We start from the raw sequence: 20,315 nt of genomic DNA on the forward strand, positions 1-20,315 counted from the left end.
CAGAATTAGTTGAGATTAGACGTTCATACTGGCTATGATCTGGACGTCCACTGACAGCCAGAATTAGTTGACAAACGACATTGACAAAAGACGTCTGGCCAGCCCATAATCAGTTGATAAAAAACACTGAAAAAGGACCAAAGAAAAAAGATGCCAGTTGGGGTGGAGAGACAGCATGGCTAAGAGTCAGTGTATGCATCTTCCCATGGCCATATAAACGTCTATACAACGTCCAGAAAAGATGTATAAAAAACTTTCATTCTGGCTCCCCAGAGGACGTCTTCTGGATGTCCATAAATGATGTCTTTTAGACGTCTTTGGATGTCCATAAATGACGTCTGAAAGACGTGATCTAGACCACTTTTTGCTCACTGGGGTAGGACATATGGTAGCCATCAAAGTAAGGATTGTAATAATATAATGACTCGCAATGTACAACAATATATAATCCTTTTCCACAGCAGACTTTTTGATTTGCTGTAGTGGGGAAACCGCAGGTGTTACTAATAAGGAATGCTCTGTTGCAGTAAACCATGACAGTGTGGCAGCACATTACCAGGACCATGACACTGAAGCAATGAATGGAATTCTGACTAGCTGGTTAGAATGCTAACTTCAGCAGATATCTCTTCAACGCAATACGTAGATGTCTTTGACATAACATTATTTCTTCACATTCTGATGATAATTATAGTTGATGACCAAAATTCTTGTTGAACCTTTAAATGGTTACATTGGGTTATTGTTAGATTCAGTATACGGAGACCTGCCTCCTATAATCCCAAGCCAATACACGGCTGTGCTACAGACCGACAGGTGTTTTCACTTAGTGGACAGATTAGACCTCTCCTCAGGACAGACAGATTGATTGACAGCTTCCTCCTCACCCTCCTGTTCATTATGTTGTGCCTGTTATCACAGGAGTTTGGCGCCCATCACCGTGCCAACCAAAGGTCAATCTTAGCAGAGTTCTAATCAGTCAGAATAACTGAAACCTAACCTGCGTGGTGTGCAGAGCTGTGGTCCAAATCACCAGCATGTATGAATATGTAGCTACTGTATAAATCTGGAAATCTGCCAGGTCCAGTTTAAGATGTGATACAATGTGAACATGATTTTTGATTATCATAACCAGATCCCGTAAACAACAGTTTTCTAATTGAACACAGCAAGCTTTTGTTTTGTTGCTGTCATCTTTACATTGAACATCATGTTTCGTTTAATTCTCAACAACAGCATTTTGTTGTTGTCACTTTGCACAGTGCAGATGTGACTAATCCTCCACTGGTCCCACTGGAGACTGGCATTAGCTCTGCGACATTTGGCATCCAGGAGAGAGCTCCTCTCAGGGTAAATCCCTGACAGATTATCTTTCTCTCTTTAACGCCCCATTTTTGTCCCTCTACTTCGCCTGCCTTTGATTCATTTCACGGAGTATATTATACACCGAGATGTCAAAACATCATCAATATGAAAGAGTCTTGAGAGGACTCTGAGTGTTTGGAATCTAACTCCCTTTTTTTTTCAGATGGAGGATTTGTGCCAGTTGAGTAGAATTGATTTTACTGATTCTACACTGTTGGGCTGTGAGGTTTGAGATGTGCATATTTTGAACCCAGCAAAAATGTAGTAAACAACATCTCGGAATAACTACAATCACATGTTTTAAAGCGATATTGCAGACTGCTGACAGTCTGCTTATAAATATGTTTATAGCTCTTGCATGGCATATATTACAGTATGTCAATATCCATGTTTATCACATAAGCAATGGTTAGGACTGAAGAAGCTGAGGAAAATGCAATTGCAATTTAGCTCAACTTTATGCGGGGAATCACATTAGTGGTATAATCAAGGTAAATCCATAATATTTATTGTAATCATGGCATTCAAATTTGGCTTTATATCAACCTGCTGGTATGTCACAGTGTTGACAATGTTTTGATATTAGACTGATGACCTCAAATTATCCTGTTTCTGCTTTGCACTGGCGCTCCTTGAGCTGAACATTAACGTTACAGTCTACACAGGAGAAATAGCTTTAACATCTTGTTAGCAGCAGCTTCAAAACACAGTCTATGACTACACAGGATGTGTTCAGGGACAGTTTCGAGGGTAGGTCATTTGAAGATATAATAGACAACATTTCTGTATTAAAATGACTAAAATGACTCGACCTTTGTCGTATTATATTGTTGAGGTGTGTACTTACAAGTTGTGTAAATGTTGCAACAATATTCAAACCCAGAGAAGTGAGAGATTGAGGAAGGAAGTTAGTGAATGAGACAAACTCCCATAATCCCACTCTACATACATCTTTTGTTTTGATTGAGAGACCACTGGCAGCCAAGATTACATACTGTGCAGGTAACCGTGTAAAATGCAAGAAAATGGACTGTAAAAAAATAGGGGGTGATAGGTTTTGATTCAGAACTTTTCAGGTGATAAGCATAAAAATATGATAATATGTGCTTAAAATGTTAACAGAGATTCATAAAACTGTTCAACAACTGTCATATACCACTCAACAACTACTGAGCTGATTGAAATTAAGGTGAGGTGATCACCTGGATGGGTTGTATACAAAAAGACTGGTAACTGTGTTGGTGTTTTTGAACAGCAAAAAGACATAACCCACGCCTTCTCCTTTCAAAAATAAAAAAAAATGTTACAGAAGAAAGCATCTTTAGCTGATTATACAGATTACAGATGCAGGATGGAGGGATCGAGGATATTAACCAGACAATGGTAACAAGCTAAATTATCATTAATTAACCACTATCAAGTAAACTAGTGATTTTAAAATTCATTCATTCAAATTGTGATTGACACAGCCCTACCCGATGTCATTTATGGCCCTCTCAGGCACCAGTATCTCAACGACCTTTTTTTGTTGAATGTTGTAATCTTTATTCAGTGTCAAAAACCTTTGTTCGAACTGCAATGGTGTCATTAATCAGATAATGCTAACGGTGAATCCATTCACTGTTAAATCGATATGCATTAAACTGTTTATTTATACTTTTCATGAAGACGGACTTGGCCAAAAAAAGCACAAGAACAACTATTGATGGCTCTCATTAATTTTTATTTTGCAACAACACATTAATACATTCTAACAACCCATAAGGTGCCAAGTTAAAATTCAGATCAGAGTCTGAACACTCACAGTGCAGTCGACCGGTCGCAGTAGGAGCCAAACCCAAATAAAATTTGGCTGTGCACATCAGAGATAGCATCTTATTGATCCTTTTATCTGCTATGTGATCCTCCATAATCATTTAAACTCGCCACGAGAGAGCAGCTTCCTGTCATATGGCTGACTGTTTAAATGACAGCTTAACAGTTTGAAAATTGGCAATCTAACCAGCACCCGTTATTTAACAAAATTCTAAACATAATTAACTTTAACCTGAAATGCTCTTGTTTTGCTCTCTGCATACTAATTATTATCTCACTATGAAGAGCTAGGGTAACGGGAATTCAGGAAATGAAAGAGCAGAGACAGAGAAGCAAGCAAACAAGCAGATAAATAAAGGAAAATAATTAAGTAACGTTATATCACAGTTCTCGGAAAGAAAGGATGGAAATAAGGTGACGTATAAAAAATTAAATGCCCTAAAGCTGCCACTGTCACCTGTCTCTTTAGGTGCATTGAGGACTACAAGCGGGGTCCAGATGGGAGGTCGTGCCTGCCGCTGTCTGAGGCCTGCACCGAGGGAATAGACTGCGTGGAAGCAGTGGACATTCCAGCTAACCAGACTGTGTTCGGAGACCTTTTCTACGGATACAACAACCACACCAAAGAGAGCACCTCGGGACAGATCCTCAAGGCCACATTCAGGTAAACACACAAGCTGTTTGTGAAGTGAAGCATGTGGGACATTGTTGTGCCATTTGTATCTCAGCGGGGGAAACGGTTTGGCAGGGTTTGGGCTTTTGGCTCCCACTGTCGTGATATCCATGATAGAACAGTTTCAGTCATCGTTCTCTGTCCAAGTGGGTGAAATAGTCCTAAGTGCCAGATGCTTTTTGTACATGACGTGTCAGTGTCAAAGTGGATTAAGAATTACAGATGTGAGAATGGATACTGAACCTCACTTCCATCTGGTATTTCTGTATCTTTGATCTGAATAAGGAATCTAAAAACACATTTAATTTCAGGGTGTAGATACACACAGAACACTTACATACATTGGTGGCGTGGCTTGTTTGTGATTGGACATCAGCTAGGTGTAGATACAACCTGTACAGGAGACAATCCACCTTTGTCTCTTCATGCCTCTTTCAAAGAAGCCTGGCTAAATCTACACATAACCCCTTCCTCAGCAGAGTAAAGTAAGTAGAACCCACACAGCAGCACTGCTTTACTTGACCTGGGACAGGCATGACTGTTGATCAGTCCACCAACTCCACCTACTACGTTTTCACATTGAGAATCAATCTTTGGCGAGTCATGATCAGCATGCCTATTATTACTAGCAGCGTATCTGCAGTTCTATAAAAGTCTTAAAGAACTGAATTTAGTTACCATAAAAAGGCAATAGAATGTCTGGGAGTATTATTAGTATTACGTTTATGTTACAAAACTCTTAAAGGTCCAGTGTGTGAGATTTAGGGGGATTTCAGAGGATCTATTGGCAAAGCTGGAATATAATATTCATATGCTGCAGCAGCGACAACACTGTGCCTATGTGGACACACATGCGAGCGAGCAGCAGCAGCATCAGCTCACCAATGCAGCCGCCACACACTACACAAGTAGCCAATGTGGTAAGCCCGGAAGCTGTATGAAACTGAAGTAAGGGAACCACTTGGACGTTTTATGTACAGAAAGACTGGCCACTGTTTTGGTGTTTGAACAGCCAAGACACACAGCCCATTCCTTCTATTCTTGAACAGCGTAATGGTAACGGAGTGGTGTTTCTTTTTTGAGGAAACCATCTTTAGCTGATTGTACAGATTACAGATGACTGCTGCAGAAAGCCAGGAAATTTACCAGACAACAGCAACAGGCAGAATTATCATCAATTAACTACAATTAAATTAATTCAGCTGCAATAGTTGTCCTTGTAGCCAATGAAACCAAACCGCCACCAGCTTAAACTATCACTTGTCACAACTTGTTAAGACACTGCTAACCTATTTTATACTTCAGCCAGTATGATTGTGAAACATATATTAAAATTGCAATCTGTGTTGCATCTAAAAAGTCTGAAATCTATCTTGCCCTGCAGAAACACTGATGCAAAGGCCCGTGAAAATGATATAAGGATTTTTTTTTTTTTTTTTTCTTGCGATACAACTAGAATAGGTTTACTTGGCTTAATGCTCACAAAAAAAAAAAAAAAGTTTTCTCATACTGTTTAGTACACTGTATTCCCTCTCTGTCCTGTCTCTTTAAGGTCCCCCCTTCCAAAGACCCAGTCTCCTCTGATTGGTCAGCTCACACATGTCTGACCCAGTACCGCTAAAAACAACAGAGCAGCTGTGCTACATCAAATCTTACATGCCAACCTAGCCTCTAGCATTAATTATGCAAGTGTGTGACTCAAGAACGTAGTTGTGATGTCACAAAGTCCCAGAACTTTTGGTCAGACAACTGACAGAGGCTTTTCAGGAGCAGAGTTTTCTGTGGGAGAGAGGGGCTTCGATTGGTGCGGACTTTGGTCTTTTTAACTTTCAAGATCTTTTACATGCACAAGAACTTGTATGAAACACTGAAGAGAAGGGGAAAAAAAGAAAATATATATATATATATATATATATATATATATATATATATATATATATATATATATATATATAGGTCTCCTTTAATACAAGTATGACACCAGAGGGGAATATCATGTGCAAATAAGAATGAGAAAATGACATGCTGTTGATTTCTTCTCAATTCCTTGAAATTCTGGTGCACACGCAACAAGGTATTCAGTCAAATGTCTTTAACTGTGATGCCTGTTGTCTCATATTTAATTTATTCCAGTTCAGACAGCTGTGGTGCACTGAATTGTGTACATATACTGTATATAATTTAAATCTCCTGATGGTAACAGTTGTCATGAATAAATAATCAGGAGGTAGATGTGTCATCACGGGTTGTTAAAGCACATCAAAGATTCAATCATATATTTATAGGTTATTTCATTACAGTGCTTTTTCAGGTAGATTTTATGTCAGTTCCCTCCCAATAAAAAAAGGTAAACCAGATAGTAAAGCCTGCCACTGTCAGGGATTGTCCTCTATTAAACAAGACATTTCCCCTAATCTCTGGCAAATACTCTGAGGAGGAGAAATACTAAAAAAAAAAAAAAACTCCCATCCCCTCTTTGTAGAGGCTTATGGATATTAATCCACACAGGTCCAAAGAGATGCCGTGTTCCTTTCATGATTTGCACAGGGTTTGATGTGGATGGTAGAGTACTTTGAAGGTGGTTAATTATCACTGTCCGCATGCTGCAATCATTTCCACTGAACTCAGGAAGCCAGAAGGTCAGCAAAGTCATCTGCAGCCCAGGAATTTAATTTGGGCCGTGCTTAGATTCCGCCGCCCGGAGGCAGCTCTCCCACTTAGGGATCCACTGCTGGAGTTGTAGAGAGGGAGGGGCGGGTGAAGCAGGACAGTTAATATCATCAAGAATCCAAACCTCAAATTCTCTGATCTCATTTGAAGGTGCTTGTGAATGGAGAGCGGGGTCTTAGGCAGACTGAGAACCTAATGCTTCCTGTGCAGATGAGGTGGTGAAAGTAGAAGGGAGATTCTTTTGGGAGGCATGGTTAATGCAAGGCATAATTATAAGAGATGGCTGCAAATGAATTAAAACTGACCAGGAGCCAATGTGCTGAAATTGAACCTAATTAGACCAGATGAACTATAAATGTAAAATGAACAAAAGTTACGGAAAGAGTGCATCGTAATTGAATACGGAAGATCCTTTTAGGTCAGTGGAGCCCTCGATCTAGATGGGAGTTCTGTCAGAATTAAAAACACAAATAACAGTTTGTTACATGTGGAAGACAGCCTGAGGCAATACCTATCTGGTGGTGGTAAATCTGTCCCCAGGAAGCTTAATGTCAAATTTAATGGTGCACAGCAAGAATGAATGTGCTGCTGGTCAGTATTAAATGGGTGCTTAGACAGCTCATTATAAAATGTGGTTCATAATGCAATGCTCTATGCTGTCAAACATCTTGAACAGTTCTCCAATACTTTGCACTAACATAAAAAATGTTACATGATCAATGGGGTAACTGTTAAAGGGGCACTCCATTGATTTAGCAGGTCAGTTTCTGATTCATAGGGAATAGAGAGCTGGGAGGATGATATATTTTGAACTTTGAGGCGGCACATCTTCTAATTAGATGCTTCTAGACATTGTTTTTGTGTCGCAGTGTGGATGAGCTCTGGAGCTAGATATTAACTTGAATTTCTGATGAACATAAATGAAAATAATTAGCAATACACACTGCTACATAATTAAAAAGTAAAAAAAGGAAGAGTAGAAAGCGTTTTGAGGCAAATCTTACCTGCATTATTTCTGACATTGTGGGAAAGGCTGTCTGAATTGAAACTAAGAAAACAAATGCCCTTAATGTATTAATACTTAGAAGATGGCTGTTCAGAACCAACAGCTACACCCTGAGAGCGATGTTAATAAAAGGCTGCACATATGTGGACTAAATGTATCTGACACAGTGCAATTACCACCGATGCCTTTACTTTTTGCAAGAACCTCTACCAATTACTGGAAGGTCTGATTCCGAACTATTAAGCTGATAAGTTGAATTATCTCTATAATGGCCATAAAAGTTTAACTTTGAGATTCGGACTGATTCAGCCCATAATTGATGCGATGCAATCAGCAAGACTGTGTTAGTTAGGGTGACTCATTACTATGCTGGTCTTAAGTGCAAAACTCTCACGGTCATTGAGCAGTGTTGCAGAGGGATTTGTCTTTAAAATCACAAATGGTGAGTAAAGAAGCCATTTTGGGGACAGCCCATTGACCAGTCAACAGCCAAGTTACTCACAGAATTAATGTTAATTAGCTACAGCTCATTATCGGATGATGGTAATGTTTGTCATTTTAATCAGTAGAGGCAACTGTCAGCACTGACTTAAAAAACAAGCCCTCTAACATTACCACCATGTTTTGTACATTGCTGTTTGCCACTATCAGGGGTTTGATAAGAGAACTGTTGGTGCTGAACTGATGGAACCAGCTTTCACATTTCAGCCTGAATTATGAAAAATGTTGGATCCGGTGGTTTTGGAGGTTAACTCATACAAGGGACTTAAAGTCAGGACATCTGGGCTTCTGCTACATTGACTTTTCTTTGAAAAAAATAAATCTGTCTTTTGCAAGAGCCATCAACTTAATTGCCGGTGTGCTCTTCAAATATTAAAAAACAGCAGGAGGGAAGAGTGTTCTTTTTCTTCCTCTCTGAGGCTTTGAAAAAGGCTGTCCTACAGTAAACTCAGTGGCTGGATCTCTTCATCACTCCCACTCCCTCCACTTCCACTAGACAGTAGCACTGAGGAATGAGCAGTATGCAGTTAACTGATACTGTGTAAAATGACCTCCAGTCAGAGAAGCTTTTCAAACTTTAGAAAATTTAGCTATTTCTCAAAACCACTTGCACAGCTGCAATGTGCAGCCTTCAAGTAAGGGATAGTGCCCAATGAGTTGTCCATTGCTTCTGCCTGAGGGTTTGACTGATAGCTTGTACAGTCATTACCATGCCCTTAAATGATAAGTTCACCCAAAAGGAAAGTTGAGGGAAGTTTTGTAGCCCACAAAAAATTTTAGCTTCTAAACTAAAAGCATTACACACGTGCACGTGGGTGTATGGCTTATACTGCGTTAATTCCTGCCATAAGAAAGTAACAGAGAGATAACTCTGGCATGCATATAAATGGAAGTTAAATGCCATTAGCCAAAAATAAATATGTCTAGAGTGCTTATGATTCAAGTTCTAGGCTAACTTACTGTTAAAAGAAATACATTTGCACAGATAAAATTCATGTGCACATAAATCAGCCAGACATACCACATACAAGTTGATAACTTTGTGTATTAATGAAACTATTTTACATGTAATGACCAACAAACCAATAGGGCCCACAGATGTGTATGTAAAGTCTGTTAAAGTTTATGTGGCATGCGCATTGGAGCTCAGATGAATAAGTCAGTCTGGCGAGAGTTCAGTTAACTTATTGCATGACACTGCCATGTCCACAGCAAACCCAAGGCCAGTGTCTCACAAGTTCTTTCAAAAAAGACAAAAATAAACCAAAACAAACCAAAAGAGAAAAAAAATGTAATAAATCCAAAGGTCAATACCTCCCAAGGTCCTTTAAAAAACGTTTTCAATGGCCGATGCCAAAAAACGGAACCTGATTTTCTGGCCCCACCATTGGCTGAAACCTTGTCAGATTACTACAGATTCAACTTAAAAATACTGTTCTTATTTTTCTTTCTTTGTTTTCTGAGGAACAAAACTTACAAACCAAAATGCTTTTCACATTTAAAGGAAAGTCATTTTTTAAATGTATATTAACCAAATTCAGTATATGAAATAATAACAATCCACAACAATAACAGGTGTAAATAAAGTAACACTGAGATGTCTGCAGCCAGCTGATGCCAAAGCTACTCATTTTAGATAAAGGCTATAGCACAATTTAGAATGGTAAATAGACCATTGCACTTGAACTAGTTCCATAGATGTCAGTTTATGAGGAATTAATTGACGCCCATCAGAAGCGAGTATTCACCCAGACCACAGTATAACAGTAATAGACTTCAGTCAGTGGTAACTAAAATATGCAAGTGAAACAGCAGTGCAGCCCGGGTGCTAGCACATCCTTATTAGATGTAGTGTTTGCCCTTGAGAGAATGCAAGTGAGCGAGAGATGGAAAGAGAGGGACAAGTGAGAAACCTTTGTGTGATGTTCACTGGCACTTTTACAAAAGCCCCTACCCCCACTGCTCTGGAGTGGCACAAAGCATCTGTCTCCATCATTCAGTGACGATAGAAAGTCATATTTGAATATTGTGTAATCATCAGTGGAGATGTGTTGTTTTTTTTTTCCTCCTCCAAATGAACAGAATCATCTTTGCATTTGAATTTAGTTTCCTCCAGCTAGCACCAGTATCTGGTATTTGTTTCTTTTCCTCTGTAAAACATACACCTCTTCTTTACTTCTTCCTTTATTCCCATCCCTGCTACCTCACACAAAGTTCCCTCCTCTTCTGCAGAAAAAAACAAACAAAGAAAATATAAACAATCCCTCAAAGTGAATGTCTTGACTGCTAATGTTTTATTTATTGGAGGGAAAATGATACTTTTTTCTATCTAGATTGTCTGGAGTAACAACAAAGAGAGGGAAAATAAAAGGAAAGCAGCAAGTGGTGTGAGCAGGTGCCCGGCGGCAACATAAACACATGCACACATATACATAGAAAAGTAGCCCGGACACTCAGGTATGCACATAAATGAATGCTCACACACGTTTACACATACACGCATGGCCACAGTAGGTGTTTGGACTCTCCTGTCTACTGGACAGCCAAGCCCTTTCAGCTATGTCTCGTGAGAGCGACATGAAACACACACACTCTCACACACAGAAAGCTGGTTTGATTCTCTCCACCCAGCATGGCTCCCTCATGGTTCATCTGTCAAGCTCAGCAGCCCTGAAATGCTTCTCATATTTTTCGGAAATAAGGGAAGTACAGGCAGCCCTCCCTCCTGCTTCACAGACGGACTTGTTATTATCATTTCAAAAGGCACAAGGCTTTTTTTTATTTGATTTCCTGGTAGGTAGAATCCTGTCCTATCATTGTCATTGGCAGCAAGCTGGTAGGGCACAAGATGATTTTGGTTACAAAGCAACGTGAGATACGAGCGGTCACGCTCAGGAAAGAGGTCCTATCACTGTGACATCTCGGGAGCACCGGGCGCGATATGATCTGGTTTCATATTACAGAACTCTGTGACAGGGTCTCTGTCTTCCTGTCTCTGTGGGTGCCGGTGGACTCCAGTAATGAGATGTTAAAAAGCTAACCTCCTCTCATTACTCCTACTACTGTCCTCCCTCTCCTCGTCCTCCCCTCTGCCACTCTATTCCTCCCTCACACGACAAGCTCAGAGCAGGTTTTAATGAATATTTTAGTGCCCTTTGTTCTCATTCTGGTGGCTTCTTGGGATCAATGATTAAGACCACGCTCCCACCTGACAACCCCCCCCCACCCCCCCACCCCAAACACTCAAACTACTTTGTGCAGGCATCTTTTCTTTTTATCTCCCTCTTGCTTTTTCACCTCAGCCTACTGTACCACATCCCCAAATTCCCCCCTCAGGAGGACTGCGTTCATTGACTCAGTTAATTAAAATATGAAATGTGTCTGAGAGGGTGGGGTGGGAACAGATCGTCTGTGGCCATGATTGGTTCTTATTTAAAACTGTGAGTTTATTCAGTGTAGAGCTGCAACGATTAATCATTTAGTTGACAAATATTTAATTATTAATTACTACTTATATTCAGTGATGAAATGTATATTAGTATTTACTCAAATACTGTACTCTAGTACAATGTTAATGTACTTGTACTTTACTGGAGTATTTCCATTTTCTGTTATTTTATTATTTTCACTCCCCTACATTTAAAAGACAAATATTGTACTTTTACTCTGCAACATTTATTTGCAAAGCAGTGCATATTTCAGTTAATTTATTTTACCAGCAATTAGATAATATTGTCTGATAATCAGTCAACCCATTTTTTGCAGTAAATATGTACATGTAAATGTGTGTCATTTACTTTTACTTGTACTTTAGATACTAAAGTACATATATTGCCTTCATTTTGATGCTTAAGTGCATTTAATATGTGATACTTTAATGAAGATTAAGTGAAGTACATGAGGACTCATTTCAAAAGGTAAAAAACAACAATATCCCGAACTGATTTGAAAATACATTATTCAGACCCTCTATGCATGGTCGAGCTCATGCACAAGGTACAAGGTAATTTTTTCATCATTACACAACACAAGGTTGTATAATGAAATGAAAGTTTGTAAACACCTTCATGCTACACAAGTTACAGAACATAGGATATATACAGTTATGTATATACAAATATTCATAAACACGTAGTGCATCTTTTATATGTGCTTCAGGGTGTATGTAGACAGCAGCAACACCATCAACTCTGACTGTGTGTGAGCACCAAGCATCGATGTCCACCTCTCCTTGTCCCGCTGTAGTCCTGCGCTCTGTAAGCTCAGAACAAGACCTGCCGATCAAGTGCAACAGCTTGATCTGAGGAGTTGTGGTGGAGACAGGTCTCTGTGGGCACAACAGAGATCTCTGATTTCACGTTGTTTGGCCAGCCTGAGTCCCATTTGTCCATTTTCTTTTCCTGCAACTAGACATTAGCCGGGAGCAGCCTTAAACCAAGCTGGATTAGCATGGCTCTTATTCCGACTCTTCCTCCCTGGGGCAGTCCAGCCAGTCAGGGCTGTGATGGTCTCAAAGTCCACTGCTCTTATTCCAAAACACCTGCTTTCTTCTCCAATGATGATATATTGCCCTAAGCAGTAAGTGTTTCAACACAGAAATGAAAAAATTACAGTTAAAAAAACAAAAAAAGTGGCATAACACTTTGGACGGGGTGCCCACTAACACTTTTAGCTCAGCAGCTACTGTGAATATTTTGGCTTAAAAAAGGCTGTAAATAACATCTTTTGAAATCAATGTGAAATCTCAGGGCTTCCAGAGATTTCAACTGCAAGCTGTATGGAGCCATTTCATGTTTTTATTCTTGTTGTTAGTTTGTTTTTTGTTTGTTTATCAATAAGCTTCTAAATGTAGATAAGCTCCACTAATGTTTTATGGACTACAAAACTTCCTCCAACTTTTCAACGGTTTCAAGTGTGAGTAGATAATGACTAAATTTACATTTTTAGATTTCTCTATTTGAGAAAATAGTTGTCAGATTAATCATCATTAAATAAACATTAGTTCTAGCCCTTATTTAGTCACATAGTCAAAGGGATGAGAAAAAAACATGAAAGGATTGTTGTTAATCAGATGTTTCCTTGTTTTTTGTTATATATCAGTAATTAATCAAACAGGTGGCTGCTTCACTACAGCTTTGAAAAAACATTCTTGACTAAGTTTTGGCAGTGTAACATCTAAGAAAATGTAAAATGTCATCCCTACAGCGCCAGATGGCTTTTGAAGGTTACATCCAACAAAATAAACAATGGAAATTGTCAGTCAGACCTAAAGGCAGTAATGGGAACTCAGCCCATATTCCACATTTCATGTTTCTAAGAGAGAGGAAACAAATCACAGCAATCTTCAGCAAAACAACAAAACGATTCACTCATTACCCAATTTGTGTGCTTTGTTAAACTAACAGCTATCGATATGCTTAATTGCTTTCAGCACAAGCTGACAATATTTGACTCCAGTATCAATAAAACCCAAACCAACCTTTTTCATCATTCTGTGACACAAATCTAATAACAGGCAAATAAACTGTGTTTCAGTACAAAGTGACGATACGTATGTAACAAACAAAGCATTAACACTGTATATTACACTTTATTTGCATTATTCTGAATTATTCCACTCCAGAGGCTTACGATGCATGAAGAAGTGCCATCCCAATGCCACGCCTTACCACCCACCCTCATCAGCTGATAAGCTTTGCTTCCCACCACCAGCAGCAGCCAACTTTACATTGTTTTCATGAGCCTGATATCCTGCTAATTACCGTTACACCCCTGGCCACGTCATGACCGTGCAAATGAAATGTTATTTGAATGGTGGTATTTGACGCTGTTTTTTTACTCAAGCCAGTGGCTTCTGTTGTTTCTCAAACCGTGACTTTCCCAAAGGCAACACTCTGTGATTTGTAAATATTTGTGTATCCTCTTTTTATTTTCACTGCTCAGACCCAGAATACTGCACAAATTAAATTGTTTATTATGCATGGTATGATTAACAGGAAAACTGTCAACAGAGTGAACCATTAGGACATTTCATGCTGATTTACTGGCTGCTGCTATGTATGTTTCAAAGGCTTAAACATTATATCACATATTTTTCATAGAAAAACTGTTCTGAAAGGACCTGCAACTGAGAAGAAGATCCATTAAGGCTAATCAAGATGCTCTAGATCTTTCTTGCTAAATGTAATAACTGGTGTCAGATATGGTTAGTGGCAGGAAATATTCTCAGCATACAGGAGGGGGTCAATTAAAATGAGAGAGTAAAATAAACAGCAGCAAGTGAGTTATTCATCCAAAGATGTTTAGGCCAACATTGTGTTTATTTTACTCATTTAGTTTTGCTTCTCCCATTCCCTACGTTGGTATAGAACCTTACGAACCAGCCATGTGGGTAACCTATGTGTACTCGGTGGAGTTTACTGCGAAATTTTAAAGAATAATTCTGTTTTATTAGCAACTAGGTCTCGTGTTGTCCCTTAAAGCTGCGCTAATTAATATTTCCTCTATGCCCTATACAGGCCTTTTAGCATAATTTGGCTCAGTGTTTCTATGGTGTGCATCTCACGTTTTTGTTCACCCCCCTTTTTCTTTTTTTTTTTTTTTTTTCAATTGCAGGAGACAAAAACTTCAAAGTTAAACTGATATAACACCAAACTGCAATAGATCCACAGGTCCAGCGTGTCACTGTCGTGTTTGGCCTCACATACCCATAGAAAATACAAAAAAACAAAAAAAAACAGTATGGTCTCATTCCGTGGTCAAGTTCACAATAATAAATCTGCAAATTTCAAAATAAAAGCATTGAAACTACTTGGTTAGGATTAAGAAAAGATCATTTGGCTTCAAATGAGTACTTCTTCACAGCAGTCACAATTGCTGTTTGTCTCCACATGGGATTAAAACCCTGGTCTGCTAGATGAGAGTCCTGTAAATGAACCACCAGACTAACCCTGACTACCTTTCATCACAGACTTTACTCTTCATACTATGCCCATCCTTTGTTCCTGTCATTAGCCCCCCCTGCTGATTCTGTACTTTTATATGCGTGTAGTTTTTCGCACCTAAGCGAGGAAAACTGTGACACTCACACTGCCCTCTAGTGGATCAGAGTGTCTATTACAGGCTTTTCCGTGACACTGGGCTGACTAAACACAGTGCATGCTGATTTCTCGACACCAAATGGCAGACAACACCAGCACAACAACCAGCTGGTGAACAAGCATCTAGTTTGTAAAGAGCTAGAATGTTTTTTTCCATGGGACGGGTGGAGACCGTCAACTGTAACATCTCAAATTTGTGATTTTTGGGTTGGTTGTCCAGGTCGCCATGAAATATAATAATGCAGCTTTAAACGTCCAGTGTGTAGGAATTAGTGGTATCTACTGGTGAGGTTGGGGATTGCAACCTACTGAACATCCATTGTCAGTTTGGTTGGTCTATTCTGGGCTACTGTAGAAACATGGTGGACTCCCTCTGTGCATATAAAAGGCTAATTCTAAGGAAACAAAAACACAACGTTTTTTTAGGTGATTATACACTAATGAAAACATAATTAGGATTATTATAATACATGTCTGCCAATAGATACCCTTAAATCCTGCACACTGGTCCAAATCATAGTATTTAATGATGACTTTTGAATGCCTTATGTATCTGCTGATGTACAATGATGCGTACATTATATTTTCAAAAAATATAAGTCTGGAGTCAAAATAATCAGAGGACTATGTGTGAAATAAAGATGTATTCTCATTTGCTTTGGCCCCAAGATGCCTGAATGACTTAAGTTAGTGATTTATTGCAGTCATTCTGTTGTGGAACCTTGTTGTGAACCTAACTGGCATTGAGACAAAGAATGATGGAGTGGACAAAATGAGCGAGTTCAACCAAGAGTCACTCACAGCAGCAGACAAATGAGGACATCGGCTCTCAGACTGAAGATGAGTCACGTTGCAGGCAGAACAATCAACACAGTGAAAAATGACGTGTTTTATGTGAGACTTTGTCTCCTCAATTCACTGTACAGTCGTGAATAATTGTTACTATGTATTGATTTTCCCTTAATGATGTGACAGAATGTATTGCTTTACGATTTGCCACTCATGCGAAGTTACTTATCAATCTTTGATCTACTCTGTCCCTCCTACCTTCATTAATCCTTTTCATTAATTTCCTTCTGACTCCTTTGCCTTTGTCTATCATCACAGAATGTAATAAAGACTGTCATTCCCAAATGATCAATGTTTTTGGAGAAAACATTGCTGTATAGTCATAAAACAAAATACTACAGGCAACTACATCAGTATCAACATGTAATTAGGGATGAGCTGGTAAACCACTATCTGTATCCGTTTATTCAACTGACTCATCTGTTTCTGTATCCGTACTGGGAATGGGCAGGGCTTAAAACAGAAGTGTATGGTGCTAACTGGCTTGATCAGGAGTTGTTTTTTTTTAAATTATTATTAGAAAGTTATATACAGAACAGCCTGATCACAAGAGTAAGAGAACTATTTACAGAACGAGTTTTAGAAACTTGAATGAATGTAGAAAGTCAGTCAGCTACCAAGTGAGGATTTTCATGAGTACAGCTATTGACACATTTTACTCAGATGACGCCCTAGAAGAAGTACAGAAGAAGTTCAGCTAAATATTTACTCAACTCTAAATGCAATGACATGTACATCTGCAATTATATTTTTTGTTTGTACAATGTTGGAGAATGAGGTTTAAATAGAAGTAATTTTGTCAGTAGCAAAGTTTGTTTTGTTTATTTTTTTGCTGATATCACTGCATGTTCTTACATGGTTTTCCAAAATGGGTCTGATAGAAGGAAAGTTACAGCAAACAATTCAGAACTTGTTACACCAGTTCAGTAACAATTTCATAAATTAACATATTAATAATAAATACATTGTAAAGTTATTGTGAATTAAGCTGTAGTAAATAGTTGATTCACTGTTAACAAATAATTACATGTTTTATAAACCATTTGTTAATCAATTGTTTACTGTAAAGTTACAAGTGATGTTTGTAAGTGGTTAATGAATATTATGTGGTTTATCTATAGACATTATTTGGACGGCCATTATTAAGTTAAAACTGATGTTTATAATACTTGCAATTGCTTAATAAATCATTGTTAACAGTGAAATAACTTAACTAAAGTTTAAGTAACTATAAATTAACCATTTATTAATAATGATTATTATATATTCTAGCAGAGTTTATAAGTTCATGAATTAATCCCTGTGTAAGCATCAATAGAGAAGAAATATGCATACACTGTTTCAGATGTAATAAATGTGCAAAAGCTGGTCTGTTCTTATAAATCTTAATCTTTAGGAAACTGGATGCACATACAAAAGCCTGATTTCCACTCTCACAGTGTGCCACAGATACAACCACACTCTCATTTCACTGACACTCATCTCACTAGCAGTAATATCCTTCTACATCTTTCAGCTTCAGAAAGGTAATCATAGACTTTGTGACAGCATTTATAGCGCTCTATCGAAGCATGTTTAAAAATTAAAGGTGAACATGAAAATGACTCAAGCAAAATTACAGCTCCAAGTAAATAAAATAAATATCGATATTGAGTACACAAAATGATTGATTAAAGTTAACTTTTGAAATGTACCTGGAGTGACATATTTGAGATTAATGTAAACTAAACTCAATCAGTGTAATCGGCTGACAACCTCTATACACAGTACTTTATTTAGATTTTGTATCTTAACTTACTTTGTCTCTCGTTTTTCTTCGTTCCCTGTTGGATGACTGAGTGCTTCTGTCTCTAAACGGGACCTCCCATTCTCTCGTCTCTCTTAACACCAGGCAGAAGAACTTTGCCCGAGGCATCGAGCAGCAGCTCCCAGATGGAATGGTAGTGGCATCGGTGCCAACCGAGGTTCAGTGCCACGAGGAGCTGTCGGACCCCGTGCCCGACCCAGAATACCTCAAAGGTACGAAACCATATTTCATAGTTCAGTCTGCTAGCTCACAGCTGTGCGATAGTACTTCATCACTAGCCTGTCGAAAAATCCTCATTACTCAAACAAATAAAAAAAAAAAAACAACTTCTCAGGGCTTGGTAAGCAGTGTGGAATGCTGAGTGAGTAGCCCAAGGTCTTTGCATACATTCTGACATTTTCGCCATCATTTATAATGTTATGCAGTCTGCCATCGTAAGGGTGAGAACGGAAAGTTACAGTCCCCCAAACACATCGGCCCCAATGTAGACATCCAAACGGGTCCCCTCAATTAACAATAACTGAAACCAGATCAAGGACTCTGTTTGATCTTGCAGCAAATATGTTTAATACCCAAGTTGAAGTGGACTAGAAGTTTGGTCTTGTTGGGTTGACTGTAGCTGGTTGAATTGTGCTCTGGCCTTTTCCAGACCGATGTGACCTCCTCAGGTCCCCTTTGAGTCTCTTTTTTGAAAATATATTTTTGCATGTGCACTTTTCACTGATCTGTTTTGGTAGAGGTCTTCAGACACATTAAGAACCATATGGGGCTTGACTCGGTTTGACTTGGCACATCTGTCCAGTGCAGCTGAGTTTTGCATTTCTTTCAAGGCTACTGGCATAAAGGTGTGTCTCTTACTGATGACGCCCTTGTCTTGAATAGTGATTAAATGAAGCCGCTGTAAACACTCTTTCTTCCTGCAACATTATCCAAGATCACTGCTTACACACCTCTGTTATTTCAGTGATGAACAGTTGAATTTCCTATAGATCTTCACAATAAAAGCCCCCCATTAATTAGTTGTTTATAAAGCAGCACCAGCTGTAACTTGATGACATAACTTCTGAAACAGCTGACAGCTGAAAGTTTGCCTTACACAGATGAATAGTTTCACATATACATGTTTTTTTCTGGCCTTTTAGTTTGGTTGTTTGCTGTACTGTCTTGTGCTAGAACTTATATTAGAAGGGAAGAATAATAAAACAGACGACAGCAGAGTAAAATTCATGCTCAGGACTGCATTCAGATCTTTCACTTGCAGCCATGGACTATTGGCCCACATTGCAGAGTGTGTGCTTTATTGTACTGTGTCAGCAGAGTACAGTATTGGTAGATATCAAAAAACATATTGTCAGAAACCAAGCTGACCGCCGGCCTTTATGTAGCTGAATTAATGGATAGAGTTCCAGAGCAAGTTAAATATAACCCATATGCAGTCTTTTCTTTTATAAGGTGAATTTTTTCTCCTTCACCTGGGAATGATGGATGACATACCGAATAACCTTTTAAAAGCCAGACAAAACACCACCCATGCACACATTTTAATACATACCAAAGACTTTCTGGCTGCTGTTTGTCACAGTGCGACTCCACACACTCCTCAGTTCAACATCCAACTCGATAACGAACGTGAAGGGAGAATAGGTAAAACATCAGCAAAATCTTTTCTTTTTTTTTTGATTTGGGAAGTGTGTGTGGGAGAGAGGTTGTACCATGACTGTCGGGATTCATTAGTCTGTGGCATCAGAGGCCATCTCGCTGTTCTCTTCATTACCAGTGCAGCACATGGCAGCGATGTTTGAACAGCAACAGCCTTCCTATGTGAAACAGCTGCCATTAGCACAGACACACGCAGGAAAAAAGAAGAAGGAAAAATCCTGGCTTGCTAACTGTCAAGCTATGGCAGCAGAAGGCCAAAGATCTGTGTCCATCCATCTGGACACCTCATTATCTACTGAGTTTGACCTCACTTTGTTTTGCTTAGTTTTACAGTTTAGTTCTCTAAATGTTTGAAAACATGCAGAGTGGTCATAGGCATAAGTGTCTGATGGACTGATGGACGGAAAAAATCTGCCTGACAGATAGTTGTCTAACCACTCCATTTTGTCGGAAGCAGAATATAATATTTCTCTTGCCTGCATTTAAGTTGTAGAACATTTTATGAAGAGCCGATACGTGTTATGGAGAGGATATCCTCCCCTGTGCTGCCTGCATAAGTAATAACCTTTCTCTTCATGTTTGGAGTGCGGTAGATAGTACCACAATAGTGAGCGTAAGTTTAATAATTATATTTCAACATATTTCCTGGAAATGCCTCACTCAGGCAGCCTGCTGGCTAAGCTTATTCAGGGCACCTGTGTAACTGCCTCTGAATTGCCTTACAGTGTGGAAAGCAGCAGATTGCGGGATGGGTTTATCGCTTGTTGTTGATATAACAGCAGAGATACAAGGCCAGTCGGGGCAGCAATTCAAAACCACATCAAGCAGGGTTACGTCCGAGGTGATAGACAATCAAATGACGAAGGAGCA

At 39.0% G+C, this 20,315-nt stretch overlaps 1 protein-coding gene across 1 annotated transcript in view; it reads left to right on the forward strand.

Annotated features, from left to right (window-relative positions):
• Nucleotides 1-20,315, forward strand: part of astn1 (astrotactin 1) — a 413,206-nt gene that overhangs the window by 197,712 nt on the left and 195,179 nt on the right. The window contains exons 14-15 of the mRNA XM_073491141.1: nucleotides 3,650-3,844; nucleotides 17,871-17,998. Coding sequence (XP_073347242.1) covers nucleotides 3,650-3,844; nucleotides 17,871-17,998 — 323 coding nt within the window. The remainder of the gene's footprint in view (nucleotides 1-3,649; nucleotides 3,845-17,870; nucleotides 17,999-20,315) is intronic.

The sequence above is a fragment of the Pagrus major genome, chromosome 21 (assembly GCF_040436345.1).
Source record: "Pagrus major chromosome 21, Pma_NU_1.0".
Taxonomy (NCBI): Eukaryota; Metazoa; Chordata; class Actinopteri; order Spariformes; family Sparidae; genus Pagrus; species Pagrus major.